Here is a 22,946-nt window from a genome sequence, read left to right as displayed (position 1 = left end):
ATTAAATTAAAATTTAATTATCACGCTCGACTTTCAGGAGAAAAAGTATTTTAATTATAGTCTCTCGATAACGCGAGGAGTTTCCTATATTTAACAATTATTACAATAAATTAAAAATATTATTTTATCGCACTCACCGAAATCCCGCGTACAACATCATTATAACAGCGAACCTTTTGGAAGCCATCTCGTCGTCTCGTTCCGTGATTTCGCACCCCGACATCCCCCGACAGCTCAGCTAGTCCATGTCCTGCGTATCACGAAGACATATTATTACTTATTTACAATATTATTGTAAATATGAAATATTCGTCACACACATCTAATATTTTCAGGAATCTGCATTGAAAAGCAAGATATAGCACTTCGGCGTCTCCCTTCCTTCACTTTTCCATGCATTTATTACGTACGTTTCACCCACAGCGTACCTTCCGTATCTCTCCATTACATACCGAGATAAATAGTAAATCTATTGGTAACGCTCGTAATAACGCGATATAATCTAATAATAACGCCAGCAAGACGCGAAATTTGTAGCTGTCGTCGCTGAAAGTTCGACGCGTCTCGGCCGACGAGACGCCCGGCGGACAAGTGATATTTTGATCGCTCAATTTACGCATTAAGACGCGATCTCGACCATTAATATTAACCTAATTACCTTCCGGCGTAAGAGGTCTTCAATATTTTTGCCCCATCGCCGGATCCTGACGCCGATTCGCGACGATTCGCACGGATTCAACATACTCAGATACGATTTCGTCCATTCTCGCCGCCCGCGCCGTGCATATTGCATATTAACTAACGAAGCTCACCAATTCAAACGGATACTACGTGAACCGAACGAGCGCCGGTACTACGTGAATCAAACGGAAGCTTGATCCCCTTTGCCAACATGGCGGCGGGCGGCGGGAGGCGGGATCACTCGCGCCAATGCCGCCAACCGCCAATCTTAAGCTAACCTACAAGTGACAGGTGCTCGGCTGACGGATCTTCGTTGGATTCTGAATTCTGTTACTTTCAAGACGGAAACGTGACACCAATCTCGTATTAGTTAATTTTCTCGATACGCAAGGAATGATGATGCAACGGTTTCGGCGATAATCTCATGTTCGTGATCGTGACGTGAACGTAACCTCAACATGCTGTCCGAGGTTGACGTGTTTATCAGCAATTATACGCTGGTCGATCCTGATATCTACCAGCTTTGGGTCGACGGGCATACTTGTGAGTGGAGAGAGTTTCTTTCGTCTCTTTCGATTTATTTCGAGGAATTATTTGGATCTACGAGCCTAACGCGATGAAAATGCCTTTTTCTAGCCAGCGATGCGGTCAACGTTCTACATCAGCGAGGAATCTGTCAGCAGACTAACGCGCCACTCGAGCTGGTTGCATCCGACATCCTCGACCACTATCGCACCTACTCTCTGCTCGAGAAACTGCTTCACACTCCTCCGAAACTCGCCAGCGAACAGCTGGCCTTTCAGATTGAGCCGCAGACCAGTCAAATGCTCATAGAAATGTAAGAATACGCATGACGTGGCCCTTTAATTGAAGTTGGAATTGTTATTAATCTCCTGCGAGGCTGATATGGATAATTGCTCATCTCAGGTATTACGAATTTGACGATGTTGTTATACGCGAGTTATTGGGGAAAAAGATTACATCTAAGAGTAGAAAGGATATGGACGAGGTAGCGGAAAAGACAGGGATTACGTTGAAAAGTTGTAGAAGACAGTACGACAACGTGAAAAGGGTGTTTAAAACTGTGGAGGATTTGCCAGGTTCTCTCGCAACCAATATCAAGCAACATTTTTTACTTTCTGAGGACCTCGCTAAGTATGTGTGATGCATGATTCCTTATAGAAGCCTTCCTGTAACAACCTAGCACGAGTTTATAATTAATTATAATAAGAATCATGCAACTAGCTGTTTTTAATTATTGCACAGGCGATACGCTGCAGTGGTGTTTATAGCGTGCCTGCGATTTGAAATGAATAAGAGGAAATTACAGTTCTTAACGTTTCCCGATCTATATCATTGTGCGAACAGTATGATGGCTTCATGGACGTATCGTTGTGTCGGATCTGAATACTTTGACACTGACTTAGATAGGGAGTTCTTACAGGAATTATCGGAATGCAGGATTCTTTTAGAAAATGATAAACATCACAAACAGTATGTTGTATCCTATATAAAACAACGAGCAATAATCTTCCTTCAAACGTCCCACAAAAGTAATCGAGTGAAATACCGGTATGTTCCAGTTTAGTATGCCTTAAACTCAAACCAATGCTTCTCGATCGATCCTATCAAGAACTGGACTTAAATTTCCGTTCGTATTCGAGAGCGATACTCGGAATTGGATGCAACTTGCACAGATCACGAGAATTGAGATTCTTCTTTTTGGAACTGGTGGAGAGATGTATCGAACCTTGGCGACAAGTCAATTGGACACACTCTGACCTACGAAATTTCTTATCTGTCTATACACAGTGCGCTCTTGACATGGATGTACTTAGGTAAGGGTATGCATGCAGTAATTAGTATGCATGAATAGAATTTCGTTCAAGTATTAGGAACCGTAAGAAATATTAATTATTTAATTTTTATCACAGAGAAGGAGAATTGAGAGATGCGTTTGAACGTTATATGACAGTAGTGACGTGCTGTCTATTACGTATGTATCATACTTGATTATATTGATGTGAAAAAAATGAATATATAATGTAGTAATAATATACATACTTAGAAGGTACAAGTAAACGATAGGATTGATCATTTGTACAGTTTATTAATTTTCTGTAATAAATAGTAGACAGATGCAACATCTTGTATGCTGCCTGTAACTGTGCACTTAGATATACATATATGCGATAACGCATATTGCACTATCAACATTTTCTTATAAGTTAGTGATATTTTTCAATTAAGTGCGCAATGTGGAATTCTACAAAGTGAAAGGCAGTTTTTATAGACACGGCAGCTCGGGGTATCTCTTTACCACTTCGTAATTATTCAACTGGAAGTTAATTTTAATTTATTTAAATCCAATGTGAATATTAATGAAATGAATTGAATTTTTCAACTTGCATCTATAACAACGTTGGTAACTATAACAATTGGGTATTTTAAATAAAATATCGCTAACTACTAAAATATATATTTACATTTATTATCGCGTTATCTAATAACATTATTAATATCGTGTGTATGTATATACTAATGTACAGGATACACATCGCACATTTTGCGCGCTATTTTGGGAAGCACATTTGCTTAAACCTCGTTTATACATTATAATGAATGTACAAACGTATTTTCGTTCAAACGTACCTCCTTGTAAGAATTTTACGCAAAAAACTTATAAGGAAATGTTTTCAAAATATTCTACCCAGTGGCGACAGAGTATTATCTTTACTGAACGGAGATTTTGTACTTACTGTCATTCATTCCTCTGCATTTATTCTACTATTATTCATCGATGTTTGGACAAGGTACGCTGTACTGGGTAGATGTGGCGGGGATAGGAAAACTTGCGCGTCAGGAAAATCGTAGAAATATCATTTCACCTAAGTACTCGCATACAATTGACTACTGCGTGACTCCTAACACTTTGTTGACGGCATACACTATGTCTTTGATCTGTGGCAAGGCCGCAATCTCCAGCGATTTTGCATATGGCATAGGCGTGTCAACTCCCGTGATACGAATCACAGGTGCGTCAAGATGATAAAAAGCTTCGCCTGAAAAAAAAAAGTTTATTTAAGCAAATGAGGAAACTGTTGAGAATAAATAAATTAAAATAAATCGATAAAATTTTTTTTAAAACTGAACAGCTTTGAAGTCGTTTGCAATTCACTAATATTTTGCAGCGCGTTAAAAATTTAATTCTAATTAGCTCTAATTTCGATTGTCTGATTCTGATTTGAAAACAGAAATTCAATACAAGTAAAATGGGAGACATAGATTGATGAAAACTCACTCTCAGCGATTCTCGCGCTGACCTCCGCACCGATACCGCACTGCGGCCAACCCTCCTCAACCGTCAACAGGTGTTTCGTCTTCACCACAGATTGTATGATGGTATCCATGTCCAACGGCCTAAGAGAACGTAGATTAATCACCTCGGCTGCGATTCCCTTGCCGGCAAGTTCGTTGGCCGCTTCGAGAGCCCCCTCGACGGCTTTGGAATGTGCTACCAACGTCACGTGATTGCCCACCCGCTCTATCTTAGCCTTGCCGATGGGTAAAACAAAGTCCTTGGACAAAGCCTCGTCAGACATAGGATACTGTACACCGTACAATAATTCGTTTTCGAGCACCACCACTGGATCAGGATCTCGAATGGCTGCTTTGAGCAAACCCTTGGCGTCTTCGCTGTTATAAGGTGACACTACTTTCAAGCCAGGACAATGACTGTACCAGGCACCGAAACACTGCGAGTGTTGCGCCCCGACACCTGCGGCGGCACCGTTGGGACCGCGAAACACGATTGGCACATTGACTCTACCCGCAGACATGTAAAACGTCTTGGCGGCGGAGTTGATAATGTGATCGATCGCTTGCATCGAGAAATTGTAGGTCATGAATTCGCAGACTGGTCGCAGGCCGGCCTAGAAAATATTCATATAAATAGAGGTACATATCAATAAAAATATAACAAATAAAGTTTAACAAAGATTGCTCTACGCATACCATAGCTGCTCCAACCGCGATGCCGGTGAAACCAGCCTCTGTAATTGGCGTGTCGATGACACGCTTGTCCCCGTACTTCTTCCAGAGACCCCGGGAAACCTTGTACGCGCCGTCATAGAGAGCCACCTCCTCGCCGAGAAGGAACACCTTCTCGTCCCTCTCCATCTCCTCATCCAGGGCCGAGTTCAGAGCGTCTCGCACAGTCATCTAGCACATTCACACAAATTTCCATGAGAAAACACTGAGGCACTTGAGAATGACCTTTCATGTCCTTCAAGTTTCCACTTCTCTGAATGATCGTACATAAGAGAGGTGTCAAATCGAGAAGGACCAAAGGGGAGCAAGAGAAAGCTGTCGATCAACGTGGAAACGTTTGCGGGTGCTGACGTCGCGCCCGCGCAACGTGTCCAGCGGACCGATTCTTTTAGGTTAGGTTTAACGGCGGAGTAAATCACCTGCTGCGCTGATGCCCATCTCGACGTGGAGAACGATCGGCGGACGACGGTCCTTACGGCGGTCTGAAAGCAAAAGAGCATCGTAAATCCGCCCGAAAACGATCGAATCTCCTCTCTGCGAGCGAGTCGCAACAATGTCCATTCTACTTGCAGCAGCCGTTCGCGCTCCTCCGCGCTCGCGATGTTTATTTATAACGAGATCACAGCGGATGAGATGGAAGAGAGGCTGCCGTAAACGTGGAATAGATCATTCCGATTGCGACAGCTCGTTTTCCGGAGCCTTTTACCGTGAGCATGTTACGTCGTTGACGGGGAAGCGGGTCGACGGAGGTTTCTCGCGGTGAGGCTTTCCCTGAGAACAATCTCTTCTCTCTCTCTCTCTCTCTCTTTTTTGGAGAACGACTCAAGAGACGTCCGAGAAAAATCCTCGTCTCCTGTACTAAAACAGAGGCTGCGTTAACAGAGCCAAGGACGCGTACCGTTCGGGAGTCGGGACTGTTACGAAACGTGCCTCGGTCCTCGGTCCGAAACGGCGCCGCGTCGACTGGCAGTGGCGTTCGAACTTCGAAAGCGGCAATCTCGTACGAATTGAGTAATGCTGATAAAGCAAAATTATAGGATGATTAGGCGATCGCGTGACGAATACGTAATAGCCGCTCCGTCGAATTGTGTCTCTCTCGCGATTGTATCTGAAACGCAAAGTAATTTGCGACACGGAGTCGAGATTCAAATTTTGTTCCTGCCCGCTGAGTCCGTTCCTTTCGAGCGCAGCGAGTGCACCTTGCCGGTGCATGGTGCATGGTGCATCTCGTTATTTATTCTTTCAATTTTTTTTTTTCTCTTGAAAGAGCAGGTACTTATAAATATAGACGCGAGTTTAATTTCAAATGCAAAATATGTCTATTTCTGTTAATATAGATTAATTAACTGAAGCTAAATTGAACTTAATCTCGGTTTAACTTATCTTTTATTTTTTTCTAGTTTTAAAAATTAGAAAAAAATAAAAAGTAAGCTAAACCGAGATTAAAGTTAATTTGCATTGATAGAAACGGACATTAGAGGCACATAATGAAGCGAATCAATATAGTACTTCTTAAAAGAAACAGATCGAAATTAATAGATCAGATGGAGCATTTTAGATTATATATCTTTTTTTCTAACTTAGTATATACGACATTGACCATTCATCGACGTATCGACGTCAAATCGACGTCGATTCACAGCTAATTATTTCCAGTTGAGTTTAAACGAGACAATCTTTTGTTTTCGTATAAGCAGTCGAATAGCAAAGGAAATGATAAGAAAACGTAGAGGAATATCTTGTTCACTCGGTCCTGCAACAAAAATGTTATGTTTTTCTTGCAATATCATATCTTTCTTTCTATTTTATTTCATCAGAGCAAATTAAAAATATTAAAATGTCAATAAATCTGTAAAAAATTTTATTTACCGATCGGGAAATAATGTTAACGAGATAGAAGAAGTTTTAGACGACAGATGGCAGTAGCATATTGATTTCAAAAATTCTAATCGTGATGGGCACGCGCCACGCATTTCCAACGCCATATTTCTACACTGCAGTTCAGTAAAAGAAATTCTAATCGTGAAGGTTCGAAAGAGTCGAGTTAAAACTTATCGAATATTGATAATTACTTGTAATTAAATTCAAAATTACTACTGTGACAATGTTCTAGAACATTAACCACAAGTTTAATAGTAGCATTAGGTAAGTCGAATCAAAACGTTTATTGAGGTGTGAATATCTCATTGGATATTACTAACATATTCGTATGCAAAATTTTTCAAAGAAATCACGCAATTCTTTGAATCACGAAGTTATGAATACTAAACGTTTAAAATTGTTGCCTGCGTATCGGCCTTTATTTTTACATTCTTTATTTCAAATAATTAAACCTCTGAAACGTCCTGAGAGAAAAGCATTTTTAAAGAGAATATTAATTTTTATTTTATTGCACCAGTGCTTTCCGGTGGCCTTGTCGAATTGCCGGAATTGCGTTTAAGATACTGCCCCGCAACACCAGGATCCCGGGTGCTGGATGATGATTCACATGTAGGATGCGATGCCGCGAGAAACGCGAGATGAAGTTGGACGAGCACACGCGCAACGAACACAGAGGTACGCATTTCTACGTGACATATGTATTATACATTTTACAACGTATACTTTATTAATTGCAATTACATGTATGCGTTTGCATTCTCTTGCCTCACATGCAAATTACTTACACAAATGCTCCACAAAAGGGAAAAAAAAATTAAAAGAACGTACCAACGTTTTCGCATATAGCCTCTCTCTCTGCGCGGCGTAATATATGTATATATTTATATTTATATATATATATATATATATATGTATATTTATATTTTTTTCGTTTTTATTTATTTATATATATATTATGTATATGCGTGAGTCCATAAGAAATACTTAATCGCTACGAGACATTCATAAATCTACGTTGTCATGATCATGGTCGATGTCGCATTTAAGCACTGATCGATCGATAGTTTTTTTTTCTTTTGTTTCTTTCTCCTTTTTCTTCTTTTTCTTCTTCTTCTTCTTCTTCATGCGATGTGTAACACTAAACTAGATCACAGTCGTTTCCGCTTTGCAGTCGAGTAAAGAGATGCGATTGATGCTCCGATGAGTGAGGGTGAACGAGAGAAAGGGAGAAAGAGAAAAAGAGAGAGAGTATGTGTGAGCGAGAAAGAGAGAATGAGACAGGCGGTGATTATCATTCATACGTTAAGCACTCCGATTAATTAAGCAAGCGATTTTCCCGTTTTTCTACCTTCGTTTTTTCTGCGGGCTCAGAAATTGGCGAGACAATGACACGAAGATTTAAAATTGCGCGTCGCTTATTTACAATGGAAACTCATGCTCCTTTCAATCTTTTCTTTTCCTTCCTCTCCCTACACGAGAAAGAACGGAATTAAAGAGGATTCGAGCTCTGTTGGAATACCCGAAACGAAGAGGGAAAAGAAGGATGGAAAGTTAAATCTTTTTTTTTTTAATTTCTTTCCGTATCTCCTTTCTTGCGTTCCGGCAATTCAAATCGAGATCGAATCCGTTCTAACTCCGTCTTCTCTTTACAAGATTTTCCCCTTTCGGCCGTTTTTCTCTTACAATGACAATGCTACGATGAAGATGTTGCGTGTTACATGCGTGTGTAAGTTATGTCATTATTTACAGAAAAATGCGCACATTCATACCACACGTTTACCTTCCGCTCTAGACTTTACTATGTGGGCGACAAACGATGAGAGCGAGTGATTTTTGTTCTCTTTTCTTTTCTTTTCGTCGTGAAAAACACATGACTGGATGATACCGATAGAATATGCCGATCAAATCGTGCCGATTATTGAGAAGGAAATAAAGTGTCGGGATATGTGTTGTTTTTTTTTTCTGTATCTTGTTTTGCTTTTTTTTGTCGGAATTTTTATTAACGAGAGAACAACAGTTGAGTTAAAAGTTAAATCGACTAGAACACTGGCTAGAGTAAAAAGACCATCTCTTCGATTCAAGTAAAGTCATAGTTTCAACGCAAAACGGAGAGAGACAGGTGGAAAAGGAAAAAGAAAAAGAGAAGAGAGAGAGAGAGAAAGAGAGAGAGAAATATAGTAAGGGAGAAAAACTGACAGAAAAAGAAAGGAAATTATTACAGAATGAGAAGGAAAGAAAAACAAAGAAACAAGTGGAGAGAGCTGGCGACAAAAATATTCGTATCGAAGTTCAATCGGTGACGAGTTACTATTTTGACGGAGCAAACAGAGACGAACAGATCGAGATAAAATCGATAGACAGATAAATAGGTATAGGCAGACAGATAGACAGACAGATAGACAGACAGATAGACAGACAGATAGAAAGACAGATAGAAAGAGTGAGAGAGAGATCATTTCGTAATTGTCCTAATCTAATTAGTCGTAGAGTATAGGAGAATTACCAATAGTAAGAATAACCACGATAATCATAATAATTCTAACGTCATTAGCATCGATAAGTGTAGTATAATAATTTAGCTTCTTTTTTTTTACTTTTGATAACGTTCCAAATTCCCCGCGCTTCGTTTCCTTTTCTTTGCTTTCGTTTTCTTCCTCCTACTTTTGCTTTCTTTGAGCTTAAAACGAGTCTCGCTCGCGCCTTGGCTTTTCGCTCTCGTAAAATCTCATCATATTCGCGACGGTAATTATCATATTACAGTGTGTGTAAGGCCGCGTTTACTTAATCAATATACATCGACGCGACGATAAGTCGTGCAATTACATCACGCTTCGCTGGTCGCTGTGATGCTAGTGGCGAAACATTCAAGCAGCTGTATAATAACGCGCTTATCAGGCTTCTGAATCATCCTTGTTTTCTCTTATTCTATCTTTTTTCCACACACACACAATCATACATAAAATGTTGTAACCTTCAATACTGACATTGACATATATTGACAATCAAGTTTAAATTAGTATTTTGATAACACTAATTTTTTAGTCAAAATCGTCGATAGACGATGCATAAAAAAATATTCTGTCAAGTGCGAAAATCGACGATGAGATTAAATTAAATTTTGTTATCTATCCATATTGTCGAAAGTTATCTCGACAATTTTTAATTAAAATAAATATATATTAATATTAAAAGTCTCTTTTTAACTTGGATTTCTTCCAATTTATGTCTGAAAAAACTCATTCGGCTCAATACGACGAAGAAAAAAGAAAATTCCGAAGCGTGATAAAGGCATTTTCATCAGGCACCATATTGTTGCAATCCGCGCATCTCGATTTTAAAAAAATACATTAATTAAACCGAGAATCGAGCGCAAAAACGTAGCTTTAATTCGACGCTGTACGCGTTTTCCTTTCCTCAGGGGATCCATCGAAAACACGTAACAATATACCGAGATTAAAAGAATCCGTATACGGAGTGTTTAACAATTATCTCATTCTTTAGTTAGCGAACTAACATGCACTTGTTTTAAATTCCGACGAGAAAGAGGGAAAGAGATATAGAGAAAGAGAGAGAAAGACAGAGAAAGGATAGAGAGATTTAGAGAGAATAAGGGAGCTCGCTTTTCGTCGCCCTATTCTGTAAACGTGCGATGCATCAAAAAATATTCTGTCAAGTTCGAAAGTTCGACGATGAAAAGCATAACACCGTCCTTAAGAATTTGTTTTCGCCGCGCACACACATGCGTGTCGAAACAGGCGGTCGAGCCATGCGAATCTCTTTGAATGCGATCTCTTGCTTTTGCAACGTGAGCGCATGTGACAGAACGATCCTTTAATCTTTAATCCCTCAGATTTTCGCGCTCCGCTCTCGCGCGAGCTCTCTCTCTTTTTTTTGTGTCATATAAAAAATTTACTCTTTCTCGTTTCGCCACCGCTAAAGTATGTACAAACGAATGGTAAATCCCTCGCCTCGCATTCGCGCGACTGCTAACATTTTGTAGTGTGTTTCTTCTCTTCCTTCTTGTACGTTTAATTTTACTGCCTTACTCGTCGAAGTAGGGTGAAAAATGTGTCCGTCGCTAATCAGGCAGTGAAAAATCGATATTCAACAAATAATTTGGCATAATCTATATTTCTCTTAAATGTAATTCCATATATATATATATTTTTTTTTTAAATGAACCATATAAATTGTTCTATCTAATGGAGAAAAAATTTGCACGTTTTATTCCAAATATAAGCTTCGATTGTAAAATAATTGTAAATTAAATTACTATGTATTTTTATTAAATTGATTATATCATTTTTTCGCATCTTACAATTCATCGCTCTAAAATTAATTTACATAAATAGCGGCATGCTTCTTAGGACTTGAGGTAGACAGAGAAAGCTCGAAGAGCTCGATATGAATACGATTTTGTTAGGATTTGTCTCGCGCGTTGATTTGAAAAGCAGAAATGCACAAACTGACTCGATGGACGAGATGATGCTGCAACGCAAGATAGCAAGGATTTCTTCGGGGACGTACATTTTTCATCCTGCTTCGTTGTTATACTTTCGCGTTTGATGCACTTTCAAGAGTTTATATCAAGCTGAATAAAAATATCCATTGATATACGAACGTTATATCGTGAGGTTTGGAAAATATATATGCGTCTCGTAATCGGGAGACAAGGCTTTCTTGCAATGTAAACCTACATAACACTTGTCTTTCACAGGACGTTAGTAGTATCGACGTATTGTTGACGACGATAATGGGGAAAAATAAAGCTAAAAAGATATATTTCTTCCATCGCGAGGGTAAAATTGAAAGCACTTCAATGCCGGATAACTCATTCTCGATTGAATCACTCTCAATAGCGACTCTCGACAGACAAATATCTGTAGTAAACACGATTGGGAATTGCTCCCAAGTCCGTGATCATTTCAGAAAGTTCCACGTATATCAAGAGTTACTCTTAAGAATGAAAATTTGTCAAGTGAATGCACAATTTAGTGCATACTGAGAAATTTTACTCCGCAGGATATTAATAGTCCTCATACGATTCTTATAAAGAGAACTCTTCCCTTACAGTCGAATAATGTTGAAAGAAATATTTTAACACTATTCGTTAATAAACGAAGAATCCTCGGATTAATCTCTGACAGCGACTGTCGCTAGAAAAGTTCCTCACTTGCTCGCGCGTTCATTTCCTGCTCACAAATAAAGAATCGCGATTCATATTACAGACCGCGGATAATACCTAGTACATATCGATATTGAGTACACATTTATATGCGTAACTTAGTTATAAAGTAGCTGTAAAATATCATAAATGTAACACAGATAAAAAATAATGTGCTATTACGCTCACTGCTTCTGATGGTTACCGGCAACCATTCGATCGCGACTAACTATCTATAGCATGCATAGCCTCTCTATGTGTGTTTAATAATTAATAATTATAGTACCATCGGAAAAAAATCACGTGAGATAACAATATATTTAATATTAAATACTGAGATACCTATTTTTTACTGCCGTTTGGGAAACTATTGATTATTCATGCAAATTATATGTTAAACTCGTTTATCCATTGCTCACAATCTGATCTTGAAACATTATGCGTATTACGATATACATATATCTGAATAATATCAATCGTATCTATTCTTATACAAAATGCCTCAGACCACAAAAAATATTCAAGACACAGATGAGTACAGAACGCGAAAATTAGCAGATATTTTATATCAATTAAATTTCAGAAATATATATAACGAAGCCTTGTTTTATAATTAATTTTAGCTCAACTGTCTCAAATGCCTCAGTGATCAAGGTTCAATTGCAATAAAATTTTCAATAGAAAATAACTGAAAATTTTTATAAATAAACTTCGGTTCCAGATTCACCGGAAAAGAAATATTTCCCGATGGAATCTTGCCCATCTCGCCTATTTTATTTTGTATCATAAAACAACGTCTCTTCCTGTTCTCTGTTTCACGACAAATTGCGACGATACGAGAGATCTTCCGTTCGAATCTATCGGGCGAATGGTCGTCCAACAGACAACAGCGATCGTACCTAATATAACAGTTGAAAAAGCATTGCCTCGTTGGTCGCAAAATTAATTCGATAACTTGATCAGTCGCGGTTTCTCTCCCGTCCCGTATTCCCTTTTCTGTTTCGGGATTTTCCGCGTTTCCGTTTATCGCGGTCCCACCTAAGTCCTACCCCCCAAGTAACGTTGCAATCGACCCGAGAATCTTTTCCTACGCGAAATACGTGTCCGTGCTCTTATCCTTCGACAACTAAATCCGCAAAAACAACTCGCGGTACGTACACAGACTAGGTAGGAAAAATCTGCATTCTGTGCTTTGACGATTCAGCTAATATATATTAATGACGTTAGTCTGACACATGCAGACCACGACAGAATGTATATGAATACCTCATAATTACACGTTGCATATGCATGTATGTTTATATACATATACCTTTGTAATATGATTAGATATCTACGCGTTTATTCTGGTCTATATCATACGTGTTCTCGCACAATCAGCCTTTCCGAGTATATTTCGACTATGTTTTCGCTATTACCTGAGATCAAACATAAACAGTAATCGATTAATTAAAACGAGCCCACAACGAGTTCGCATTATTCTCAACGCGCGTGTCGTTACGTATGTCTAATATGTATTATTACCTCAAATCCGAAAGCTATGACTAAATAAACGTAAATGTATCAACAATTAGTTCTTCGATGATTAATCAATAAGTAATTTTGTAGCTCCGCACGTCGAACGTCGGGGCGAACGGCCGGAAACCTCCCTCAAAGAGAAATCCGCAATAAAACCGAAACGACTTGCTAGACGATAAAAGCCAACTGATCCGATCGATTGCATCGTTTAATCGTACCATTCGTTTATATGGACAAAACTCTAGATCATCATACTGCCTATAGGGTACTGTCTATGCCTTTAGAAGTCTTCCCGTTCGCATCCCCTTATTTAGACGAAGGAACGTACTAGTCGAATGTAAGGTTTACTGGCAGAGTGCTAAAAACAACTAGAACCAATTGCTGGCTGAGCCCAATTTTGTAGAAAGACCGCCGATGCCCTTGCCAAACATACTACCGACTTTGCCAACAACGTTCGAGGTGACGTTTCCTAGATTGACTTCTGTATCAACGATGTGTATTTTTGTCTTAGGTCTCTCCACCTCGTCATCATTGCCATTCTCCGAAAGTCCTCTGCAATGCAAAAGAGGATTAATTAACTTTTTTTAATTGTAACGGATAATATTTTTTTCAGCTTACTAAAAAATTCCTTATTTCTAATGGCAAAACATTAAATGTGCAAATTAAATTACGTTTCAGAAAAATAGATAAAAATGTCTAGCTGCGATTTACAGAAAGGAATTATTTTCACAAAATATATGTATGTATATTTTTTAATAATTTCTAGTTGCAAAGATAACTTCTTTGTCATATATTTAATGTTAGAGATTAAAAGATCTTACTCTTCGTTCTGAGCGCTCATGGTTAAGGCACAAGTTGCTTCTTCCGTCTTCATCCTCTTGTCTATAGTCTGATATGTCTTCGTGTTGAGTTTCTCCTCCATGACACCCTGGAGCTCAAAGTCCGAGTAGATCTTCTTCACGATATGAGCTAGGCAGGTACATTGATGCAAATGCAGGCTGTGATCGAGTCTCTCGGATAACCAGTTACAAAGCATTTGTATCTGCGCCGTATACCATTGCTGCAAATATAAATCAAAGTAATTCAATTAGAGAAAACGCCTTTACGATCAGGATTGGATCTTGGTAGCCTAATAATATTAATCGCGGGAATTTTATGTACAATATATTCTTCGCCCTCAAAATAATTCGACGAAATTTCTCCCAATAATGTGAACTGCTAAAGCCGCTCCAACTTCTCTTTAGATACACAATTATGATAAAGGATTTTTTCGCGTACTATTTCGATTAACTCTTACCTCAAAAAAATTTAAAATCCATAATTCGTCGAGGACTTTGCTGCGAATCTGATCCATGCAATTTCTCATGAAATTTACATAGGCTTGTCCCATTTCCTTCCCGCTTCCTGATACCTTCTGAAAAACGAATTATAAGACGTCGGTTAAAAACATTTCGATAATTCTCTTTGCGATAATTCTCTTTGCATGTATCATCGCTCTCGTGATATCTTTTTGGTTCTTCGCTAAATTATTAATTGAACGAAACGAATACCGTAAGACTGAGAATGGAGCCAATGAAAGAACCCTCGTCGTAACGCGACAGCTTAGACAGCGTCGCTTCCAATACCGTAATGAGCTTGTTAATCATTCCTTGATTCATTCCCGCTGACGTCTTTTCAATCATGTCATCGATCTTGGAGTGATATTGATGCTAGAAATATAGGTTAATAATAAGAACACAAAATGTACCTGCTGTAAAGCAATTAACTTTAAAACAATGTCATTGTTATTAACGTGGAAAAATTATTTTATCAATATTCTTTTAGTAACATTAATAATATTTTAAACTCTATTGCAGTGCATATTGATGCAACACTTTCTATGATCTTTAACAGTTCTCAACACTTTTTATGATCATTCCATTACATGAATATATCTTAAAAATAAAATAACTATATATTTAGTATTAATTTATTAATTAAATAGAGATGAGAATACGAAGTAAAGTGTTAATTAAGCTCAATTAAGCTGAAATCAAATAATTCTCATGGATTTACTTTTACATGTATTTTACCAGATTTTACCAGTAAGCAATTATATATCAACACTAAAATTGTTTCGTGAATGAAAGCGCAGAATGTTGCATTTCGCGTTTCTCGACGATTTTCCTAAAGAGATCAGCCACCGAATGAACTTACCACATCGACTCCATCGACAGTACAAAGTTTAAAACTCTGATTCTTGGCGTCCAAAATAACGTTCACCATAGCGCACATTTCCGACGGTATGATATAATCTGTGGAGATAAAGGTCACGCCTTTCTTAAGCCACTGCTGGAAGGCCGCGTCGGTCCTCTGAATGCACGACTCCACCATGTCACATGCCATCAGTTTTAATCTCTGCTCGAGATGTTGCCTGAACTCCTGATCAGGCCAGTGCAACCCGCCGATGAACGATTGCAACGCATCCAACTTCCAGAAGAGATCCTCCGATGTGGCACAGCCGTTCCCCTTGATCTCCCATCGTTCCTTCTCGAAGCCCTTGTGAATCGACTGAGCGATCGACGTTTCCATAAGATCAACGTAACGCACCACCAACGGCGCGAACGTGTCGCGCAGATGCTGATGGAATCTCCCATTCTTCAAATTGTCTACGTGCAAATTAAATTTCGCGACCATCTATAGAATCCTTAAATCTAATCTCAAAGCACACGACATCTCTGATACTTAAGATAAGAGAAGACAATCAAATTAAATCCTGTCAATCATAATTCTAGACGAGAATTAAACTCACCGTCGGTCCTGAGATAATCATTCATTATCTGGAACAGTGGAAAACTGTCCCACGTGTCTGGCGGTTGTTCTGCGAGTACTTTATCCATATCGACGGCAAATAGCGACCAGAAGATCTCGGCGTGCTCCACCATAAGATCGCTAAACCAGGCGAACGCCTGCGGTACAGTGTAGTAGGAGCGGATCGTGAAAATATTGGACATCGCACATATACGGTGGGCATGTTTCGTCTAGCTCGGGGTGATGGGGACGCCACCCTGAGCACGGGGCCCTCGAGTACCCAGAAGACACTACTTCTACTTCATAAATGTGCGTGAGAGAACGGTCGTAAAATTCGTAATGCTAAGCGACAAGCGTTTGCTGCATCTAAGATCTCAACGTGATTATTGACTCGAGCGAAACGTCGAGGGAGATATCGCAATCGAATGTTGATAAGACGCCTCTCATTTGCAAAAGATGTCTGGTGAGAAATGAAAGTGAAACTAAATTTAAACTAAACGCAGCAACGTGTGAAGTGCTAGGATATAGACGCAGCAATGAATTATTTAATTCCTTTGCTAAATAAAAGTATTATTTTTGACGCGTATAATTTCTAATAATGGAAACGAAATATTGATCGATAAAATTACTGTGGCGGTAACCGCATTTTAATTTATAATTATATATATATATATTAATTAAGAAATAATCGTTGGGTTCTCGAAAAAATATACAATATATACGACGAAAATAAGCGTAGATTGAACATTTGATATATCTTTGATGCATCCATCCTATTTATTGTCTTGTGACGTGTTTCATGATGTATATATATGATGTATGTATATGCAAACTCGAAAACGCAACAACATAAAAAAAGTTAAGTGTTGCTCTTGTCTTTCTACAAGAAAGTGAACGTCTCTCAGTTGCAGTAGGATATCTCACGACGTCCGCAATTCAACGATTATTCTACATGAAAGCGACTTTCGCGGTGATAATAGAAGCTCTCTATGCAATTGTCTACGCGAGCCAATTGTCTACGACGACGAGAAGGAATGACGCGCGTTTGTCTTCTGAGGAGGTGGCCGGACCCTTACCAAGTCCGAGTTTCAAGGCATGCTGACCCTCTCTCTCGAGAGCCCCGAGAATAGACACTCAGTTCTAAAAACCCAACTAATACCTCCGAATAATGTTCTTCATTTTGCTGGAGCAGGTCGACGCATAACTCGGCGAGATGTATGAGATCCTCTAGCTTCTTGCTGGAAGGCACGCATGCCTCGCCGCTTAGATCATCCTCGATCTTTGCTTCGGCGGACAATTTTGTGTAATTTACAAGCGCTGCCGTTTCTAAGCAGTTCTTTATCAGAGCTTTCACTTCTTCCTGCGGCACAGGTGTCACGCTGTCCTTCATGAGAACGCGTTCCAAAAGAGATAAAGTCGCTTTCAACGCGCCTTCCGGACGCCCAAATGGAAAACTGTACCTGTTGCGAAAAGGAACACAGTTGGTGACATTTAATCGGACAAAGTAATTTTTTGGGAAATTATTTTGTCTATTTTTAAGATTAGTCTATTTTTAAGAGATATTCCATTGTAATAGCTATTATAATAGCGTGCATGAAAATTGATTTCTTCCCAAGTAAAGACATACATATTATTATAATACATACATATTATATTCAAATAAAAATCGCAACAAAAAGATAATTTCAAAAAAGAGAAAAGTGAATTTTATTAAGAGGAATGTAATTTTGAGATACATATCAAAAAAATAATTTGTAAAACTAAATATTAAACGCTTAAATAATTCTTTGTAATAGTTATTTTTTATATCATTCACAGTTCGAAGAAGATTGGAATTGCTTACCTAAAGTTGGTGATTTGACTCTCGAGAATCTGTCTGAGCCGTTCCTTAATCTCCTGAAATTTATCTTTTTCTTCGTGAGTAATCGAGCCCACGCCATCGGCGGATGTTGTGTTGCCGTAAACATGAGTGGCACAGAAGGCGAAACTAAAGTGTATCAATGTCGGATCTATCATAAGCCCACGATTGATTCTATCCAACAGGTCATGAAGATAGCCGAGATGCCGAAAGCACCCGCGCACGCCGTATCTATATTGTCAGAAAACAGACGCTCAAGTCGATATTGCAATACAAAAATAAAAGAGAAAGGAAATCGCATTAATTCTGTTTATTTTTAGTATCTTGTAAAACATGTATTTATGAGATATAAAAACATATTTGGTAAACAGATAATAAAATAAAAACAAGAATCGCATTAATTCTGTTTATTTTTAGTATCTTGTAAAACATGTATTTATGAGATATAAAAACATATTTGGTAAACAGATAATAAAATAAAAACAAGAATCGCATTAATTCTGTTTGTTTTTAGTATCTTGTAAAACATGTATTTATGAGATATAAAAACATACTTGATTAAAATAGATAATAAAATGAAAATGAGAATGTATTACCTTGCGAAAAAAAAAAAACAGAGTAACCGGTTTAAATTTTGATAAAAACGAGCTTCATTACCTGGCACAATATTCATCCAGCACAAAAACTTGACCTGGCGAGAACCAGCCGAGAGAGCAGTAAGGATCGTTCAGTCTGTAGTCCAGGATCATGTTCTGCAGGTACTTGAATAGAGCGTGATGGTCAAACTTGCATGGATCTGCACTGATATAATCCTCCATACCATGCTTCTTCGCGCGATCGGCGTCACCTTGAATCTTACTGATGGTTGAATTCTTGTCAGCCACAGAGACTGGCGGAGTGGGCTTGTGCGACTGGCCAGTCGCCCGATACATTGCCATTACCCACAAGTGACACTCGTTCTCGTCATCCGAGGCGTACACTATATTGTCGCCTTCGCGCACAGCGTTGAAGAAATACCTGTCGAATACATGCAATTCGTGATTGCGAATTGTGCAATTAGGACACACGATCTTCGCCTGTCAACTGTGAAATATCTTGCTCGATTATGTTGAAAAACTGACGTGTAAAAATTAAATGTTCTATGAATCGGACTAATCGAAAGCTAAATTGCTTTCCAAAGCAATTACTAATCAACTTTTGCTATAAAATCAACTTAGATGGAAATCTATTTTTGAAAGCTGTTGAATTATGTGAAACATTTAATAGCGTGGCTTTGCAATAATAAAACGAATTTAAGTATCTACTACTAATAAAAGCAAAAATTGTCTTAATAAAAATTCGATAATTAACGTTTGAGAACGAACGATTGCAATAAGCAATCTTACGAATCTGTGCGACTACGAGCATGCTGCTGCAACAGGGATTAGGTATCTCTCGCTCTCTCTACGAGGGAGAGAAATTTACCTTCCTCCCTCCAAATCCATGCCGACCATGAGATTAGCAGAAACGGCCTCGATATAGTCCACTGTATAGCCATCGAGCTGCATCATTTCCGACGGCTCGCTTTTCTTTTCTTTGTACGAGCACATCGCAAATGTGTACTGCGAGACCTGGACCAACACAAAGTACCGCTTCTTCCACTTTTTCCATACGGACTTGCCCATCGCGTAGAGATAGCCGCAGTGCTTCATGTTGAGCGGCTTGTCCATACGGCAGGCGATCTTCATGCGTAGATCCTGATCGGCGCAATTCTTGGGCACGGTCATGCGATGCCACTCGGGCACTTTGCACGACAGCGGAGTGGGCCGCAGGATCACCTTGCCCAACTCCTTATCGTCGAGCGCGAGCATCGCCGGATTCTCGGTGTACAGTCTGACCTTGACCACCGGCAGCGGGTGCATTGTCGTGAAGTCACCCTGAGTGTCCCACCTATAAATAGGACCCGTGGACGAGAATGATGCGTCGGCCTTGACCTCCCATTGGTATATCGCGATCGGGATCGAGCTCCGATCGTCGATTTCTCTTTCTTTACTCACATAGGCTTGGAGGCCTCGGCCTGATCGGTCTGCAGCTTCTCGCCGCCCTCCACCTCCATGGTGCAATAAACTATTCTATCGGGTGCTAGGCTTTTGAGGCCCTTGACCTCCATTACGACTACTTCCAGCTGGAAGGTCAGGCCAACGTCCATTTTCGTCAGCTGGGGATCGGAATCGGCGGAGTCGCCCTCCAGTTTAGCGAGGGAGCCCTGAGCGCGGCAGCGGGAGCGCTCACCACGATGGTTGTAGCGCTTCAGCTTCTGCAGCCCGTATTTGCTGTCTATCGAACCCTTGGAGACCGGTAACGACTCCAGATTAGTCATTAGCAGGTTGATAGACGACTTGAGCTCCTCGATGTAGAGCGACTCCATCTCTTTCAGAAGGAACCTGGGCATGAGCTTGCGGTTCTAGGGATAAAGAAGGAACGGTCGGCGTTCAGGAACGAGCAGAAGCGATCGGTGGAGTATCAGCGATGGAACAAATAGAAAGAACGTATCCATGTCCAAAATGAAACAGCATTAAAGTAGAATAAAAGCCGAAATGAAAAGAAGAAAAAGCAGCCGTCACGGTACCTTCTCCATCTCGTTGACCTTCTGTACGCGACCGTCCAGCTCCCTCCTGATGGCGGCAGCCTGTTCGTCGGCTGAGTCCAACAGGAGGGCGTTGAACAGAAGCTGGTGCTCGAATTTCTTGATGCCGAGGATCTGCTGAAACATGTCGTACAACTGCTCCTTCGACAGTATCAGCTCCGAGTTCAAAGACTGCTGTTGCATCCTGGAAGGCCGTTTGGTGTCTTCGTCACCAGTACCTTTCAAAATGCAATCAAATTTGGCCAACCAGGACGTAAGCACAGTCTCTTTGCTCAGTCCGTCGATTTCCGGGAGGCTCCGAACACGCTTCTCAATGTTCTTCTTGAATACCTCGCGGAAGTCGAGCTGGGAGCATGCACCGCTCTGCACCATTTGTACCACTCGGTCCGACTTCAGGAACACGTCGTAGTAATTCTGTATGGCATTATGGAATGCCTCGTCAGCCATGATTTGCGTCTCACCCTTCAAAAAGCTCTGCAATTCATACAAGCGCGTATATATTATAAATTCATTACAAGCGATATATCCCTTTCTCAATTTTCTTTCATGCTACAACATTCCTCTCATCCAAGTACACATATGATATAGATTTTGAATTTTGAATTTCATTAACGTCTAAAACAATTTGCAAAATAGGATCGATACATATCGAATATCTCTTAAGTAATATAGAGATATATTATATTTCTGTAGATATATAAAAAAATTTTATTATGCATTTAATTTCGCTTAACAAGAGAAAAAAACAAGAAAAATTAATGTAGATCTCACGCAGCGATACAAGACATAAAATACGATTGCGTTGGTATAACGGAGACAAGTCTATATTTACAGCGGCCAATAATTTAATGCGATCGTACAGCTTCGATATATCTAAGAGCGGCGAAGGTGAAGGTTACAGGTTAAACTATAAGACTCTGTATAAGGCTTCGAAAAACGGCTATTCATCACGAAGGGTTTCTCTTATTTCATAAAATTATAAATACATGTAACGAATATTTAAGCAATATTTTTGTCCGAATAAAATAAGTAACGTAAGTGGACGATCAGTAGAGATAATATATGATGTAGAGATTTAACAAAATTCTCGGCAAAAATCTACAACATTATTCTGCACGTACATTTCTTATTTCCGTATTTAATAAAAATTTAATTAATTACTTTCTATCCACTCTAGCGGTTTACCTGAAAACGAGAACATATGGTCTCCAATTGTTGCTTCGTTACTTTCATCTGCCTTCGCGTCATGTCCATTGGTTGTTTGGCGTTGAACGGATAAGCGATACATCTAGATATGAAGACGTAAAGCTGAATCCGGGTTTTCCTTTGCTCTTCCTCCCTCTCTTGCTTGTCCTGAAGAAGACAAGAAAATTCGTATCAGCAGGACGAAATTGTTCGCGACGCGTTGTTAAAAAAATTTTCATCCCGTTTCTTTTTACGGAAAAAACTAGACAAAGTAAAATGTTTCTCACAACCATTTCAACCGTCCACAAATTAAGAATCCTGTTATTTTTATAACATTAGATTTTCTCTTTGTAGCATGAAGAGAAATTCTCCAACACACATTGCATATTCTTTATCATATTATCTATTTTATATCACACTTTTGTTATGGATATTTTTTCAAACATCTAAAACAAAAATGCGGCAAGCAAAAAAAATTCCCCAACGAGAAACGAAAAAAATTCAGTGCACTCGCGTACTTGCAACTCCGCTTCCGTCTTTTCGCTGGCCACCGAGGGTGACGGACTAGTGGGCCGCTGAGCATAATTCGCGGCGTCCTGGGCTGCGCTCATCGATGGCGACAGGGAGTTCCTGGCGCTGGTGAGATTGGGCACATCCAAACCAGCCCCAGCGGTGTCCTGCGGTCCCGCAGCGACGCGACTCCCGGATCCATGGGTGCTCGCGGTGCTCGGCGGGCCCACATGGTTCGGGCCGCCTGGCGAAGCGGTGAGGCCGGATGCGAGCGAGCCGACGCTACCGGAACCTGGACCACTTCCAATACTTCCGGGATGACGACGGGAACCGTGAGAGCTGCCGCTCCCGGCACGGCCGCCGCCACCACCGCCACCGCCACCATGATGAGTGCTCTGACGATCCTCCTCACTCTCCTCTTCGGATGAACTTGGGTCTATCATCGTCTAAGAAGGGACTCTCTAAGGGAGTACGCACGCGGTTCTCGACCTCCCCCTCACAAGAGGCCCAGCCGCTTCACGTGGTTACGGAGCCGTCGTGTTCTACTGCTTCCGTAGCGTTGATCACGCGCTCTTCTGTAAAACTGAAACATTTTTTATTTTTATTATTTTTTAATGTGATGTTATCTTTAATTATTAGAGGAAGAAACAGAGAGAAGAAGGGAGAGAGAGAGAGAGAGAGAG

The 22,946-nt window shown here is 39.9% G+C and overlaps 4 protein-coding genes across 13 annotated transcripts in view; 2 read left to right on the top strand and 2 right to left on the bottom strand.

Annotated features, from left to right (window-relative positions):
* Positions 1-22,946, top strand: part of Daw (activin beta chain dawdle) — a 42,539-nt gene that overhangs the window by 14,991 nt on the left and 4,602 nt on the right. The window contains exon 5 of one of the 2 annotated variants that reach the window (XR_011717792.1): positions 7,130-7,287. The gene's annotated coding sequence lies outside the window, so the exon portion shown is untranslated. Of the gene's footprint in view, positions 1-7,129; positions 7,444-22,946 lie in introns of those variants that run through there. The other variant, XR_011717790.1, reaches the window with a different exon arrangement.
* Positions 887-4,678, top strand: Fibp (acidic fibroblast growth factor intracellular-binding protein). The gene is made up of 7 exons (XM_071702679.1): positions 887-1,224; positions 1,318-1,519; positions 1,609-1,836; positions 1,948-2,175; positions 2,265-2,519; positions 2,616-2,677; positions 3,936-4,678. The coding sequence occupies exons 1-7, from the start codon at positions 1,140-1,142 to the stop codon at positions 3,950-3,952; spliced, it is 1,077 nt and encodes a 358-aa protein (XP_071558780.1). The 5' UTR covers positions 887-1,139; the 3' UTR covers positions 3,953-4,678.
* Positions 2,772-5,800, bottom strand: Pdhb (Pyruvate dehydrogenase E1 beta subunit). 4 transcript variants are annotated; one of them, XM_071702582.1, is made up of 6 exons: positions 5,662-5,800; positions 5,438-5,584; positions 5,151-5,213; positions 4,696-4,902; positions 3,983-4,613; positions 2,772-3,743 (listed from the first exon to the last, which is right to left on the bottom strand). In XM_071702582.1, the coding sequence occupies exons 2-6, from the start codon at positions 5,444-5,446 to the stop codon at positions 3,592-3,594; spliced, it is 1,062 nt and encodes a 353-aa protein (XP_071558683.1). In that variant the 5' UTR covers positions 5,447-5,584; positions 5,662-5,800; the 3' UTR covers positions 2,772-3,591. The 4 variants fall into 4 exon arrangements, with proteins under 4 accessions (XP_071558683.1, XP_071558708.1, XP_071558700.1 ...); XM_071702607.1 differs by having other exon boundaries at positions 5,438-5,708; XM_071702599.1 differs by lacking the exon at positions 5,662-5,800 and having other exon boundaries at positions 5,302-5,443.
* Cadps (calcium-dependent secretion activator 1) overlaps positions 10,877-22,946 on the bottom strand; it is a 48,741-nt gene continuing 36,671 nt past the window's right edge. For 5 of the 6 annotated variants that reach the window (XM_071702444.1, XM_071702440.1, XM_071702453.1 and 2 more), the window contains 14 exons: positions 22,272-22,846; positions 21,754-21,921; positions 20,551-21,042; positions 19,979-20,385; positions 19,407-19,871; positions 18,600-18,959; positions 17,928-18,173; positions 17,241-17,544; positions 16,086-16,242; positions 15,491-15,942; positions 14,845-15,003; positions 14,592-14,708; positions 14,116-14,354; positions 10,877-13,846 (listed from right to left, as the gene is read on the bottom strand). In XM_071702444.1, the coding sequence (XP_071558545.1) occupies positions 13,663-13,846; positions 14,116-14,354; positions 14,592-14,708; positions 14,845-15,003; positions 15,491-15,942; positions 16,086-16,242; positions 17,241-17,544; positions 17,928-18,173; positions 18,600-18,959; positions 19,407-19,871; positions 19,979-20,385; positions 20,551-21,042; positions 21,754-21,921; positions 22,272-22,706 (4,185 nt within the window). In that variant the 5' untranslated portion in view covers positions 22,707-22,846 and the 3' untranslated portion in view covers positions 10,877-13,662. The remainder of the gene's footprint in view (positions 13,847-14,115; positions 14,355-14,591; positions 14,709-14,844; positions 15,004-15,490; positions 15,943-16,085; positions 16,243-17,240; positions 17,545-17,927; positions 18,174-18,599; positions 18,960-19,406; positions 19,872-19,978; positions 20,386-20,550; positions 21,043-21,753; positions 21,922-22,271; positions 22,847-22,946) is intronic. The other variant, XM_071702479.1, reaches the window with a different exon arrangement.

This window comes from Temnothorax nylanderi, unplaced genomic scaffold (genome assembly GCF_030848795.1).
Source record: "Temnothorax nylanderi isolate EJ_2023f unplaced genomic scaffold, tnyl_v1.0 TNYL_tig0003_pilon, whole genome shotgun sequence".
NCBI lineage: Eukaryota > Metazoa > Arthropoda > Insecta > Hymenoptera > Formicidae > Temnothorax > Temnothorax nylanderi.
Note: the sequence above shows the minus strand (reverse complement) of the source record. Positions and strands in the feature narration are given on the sequence as shown.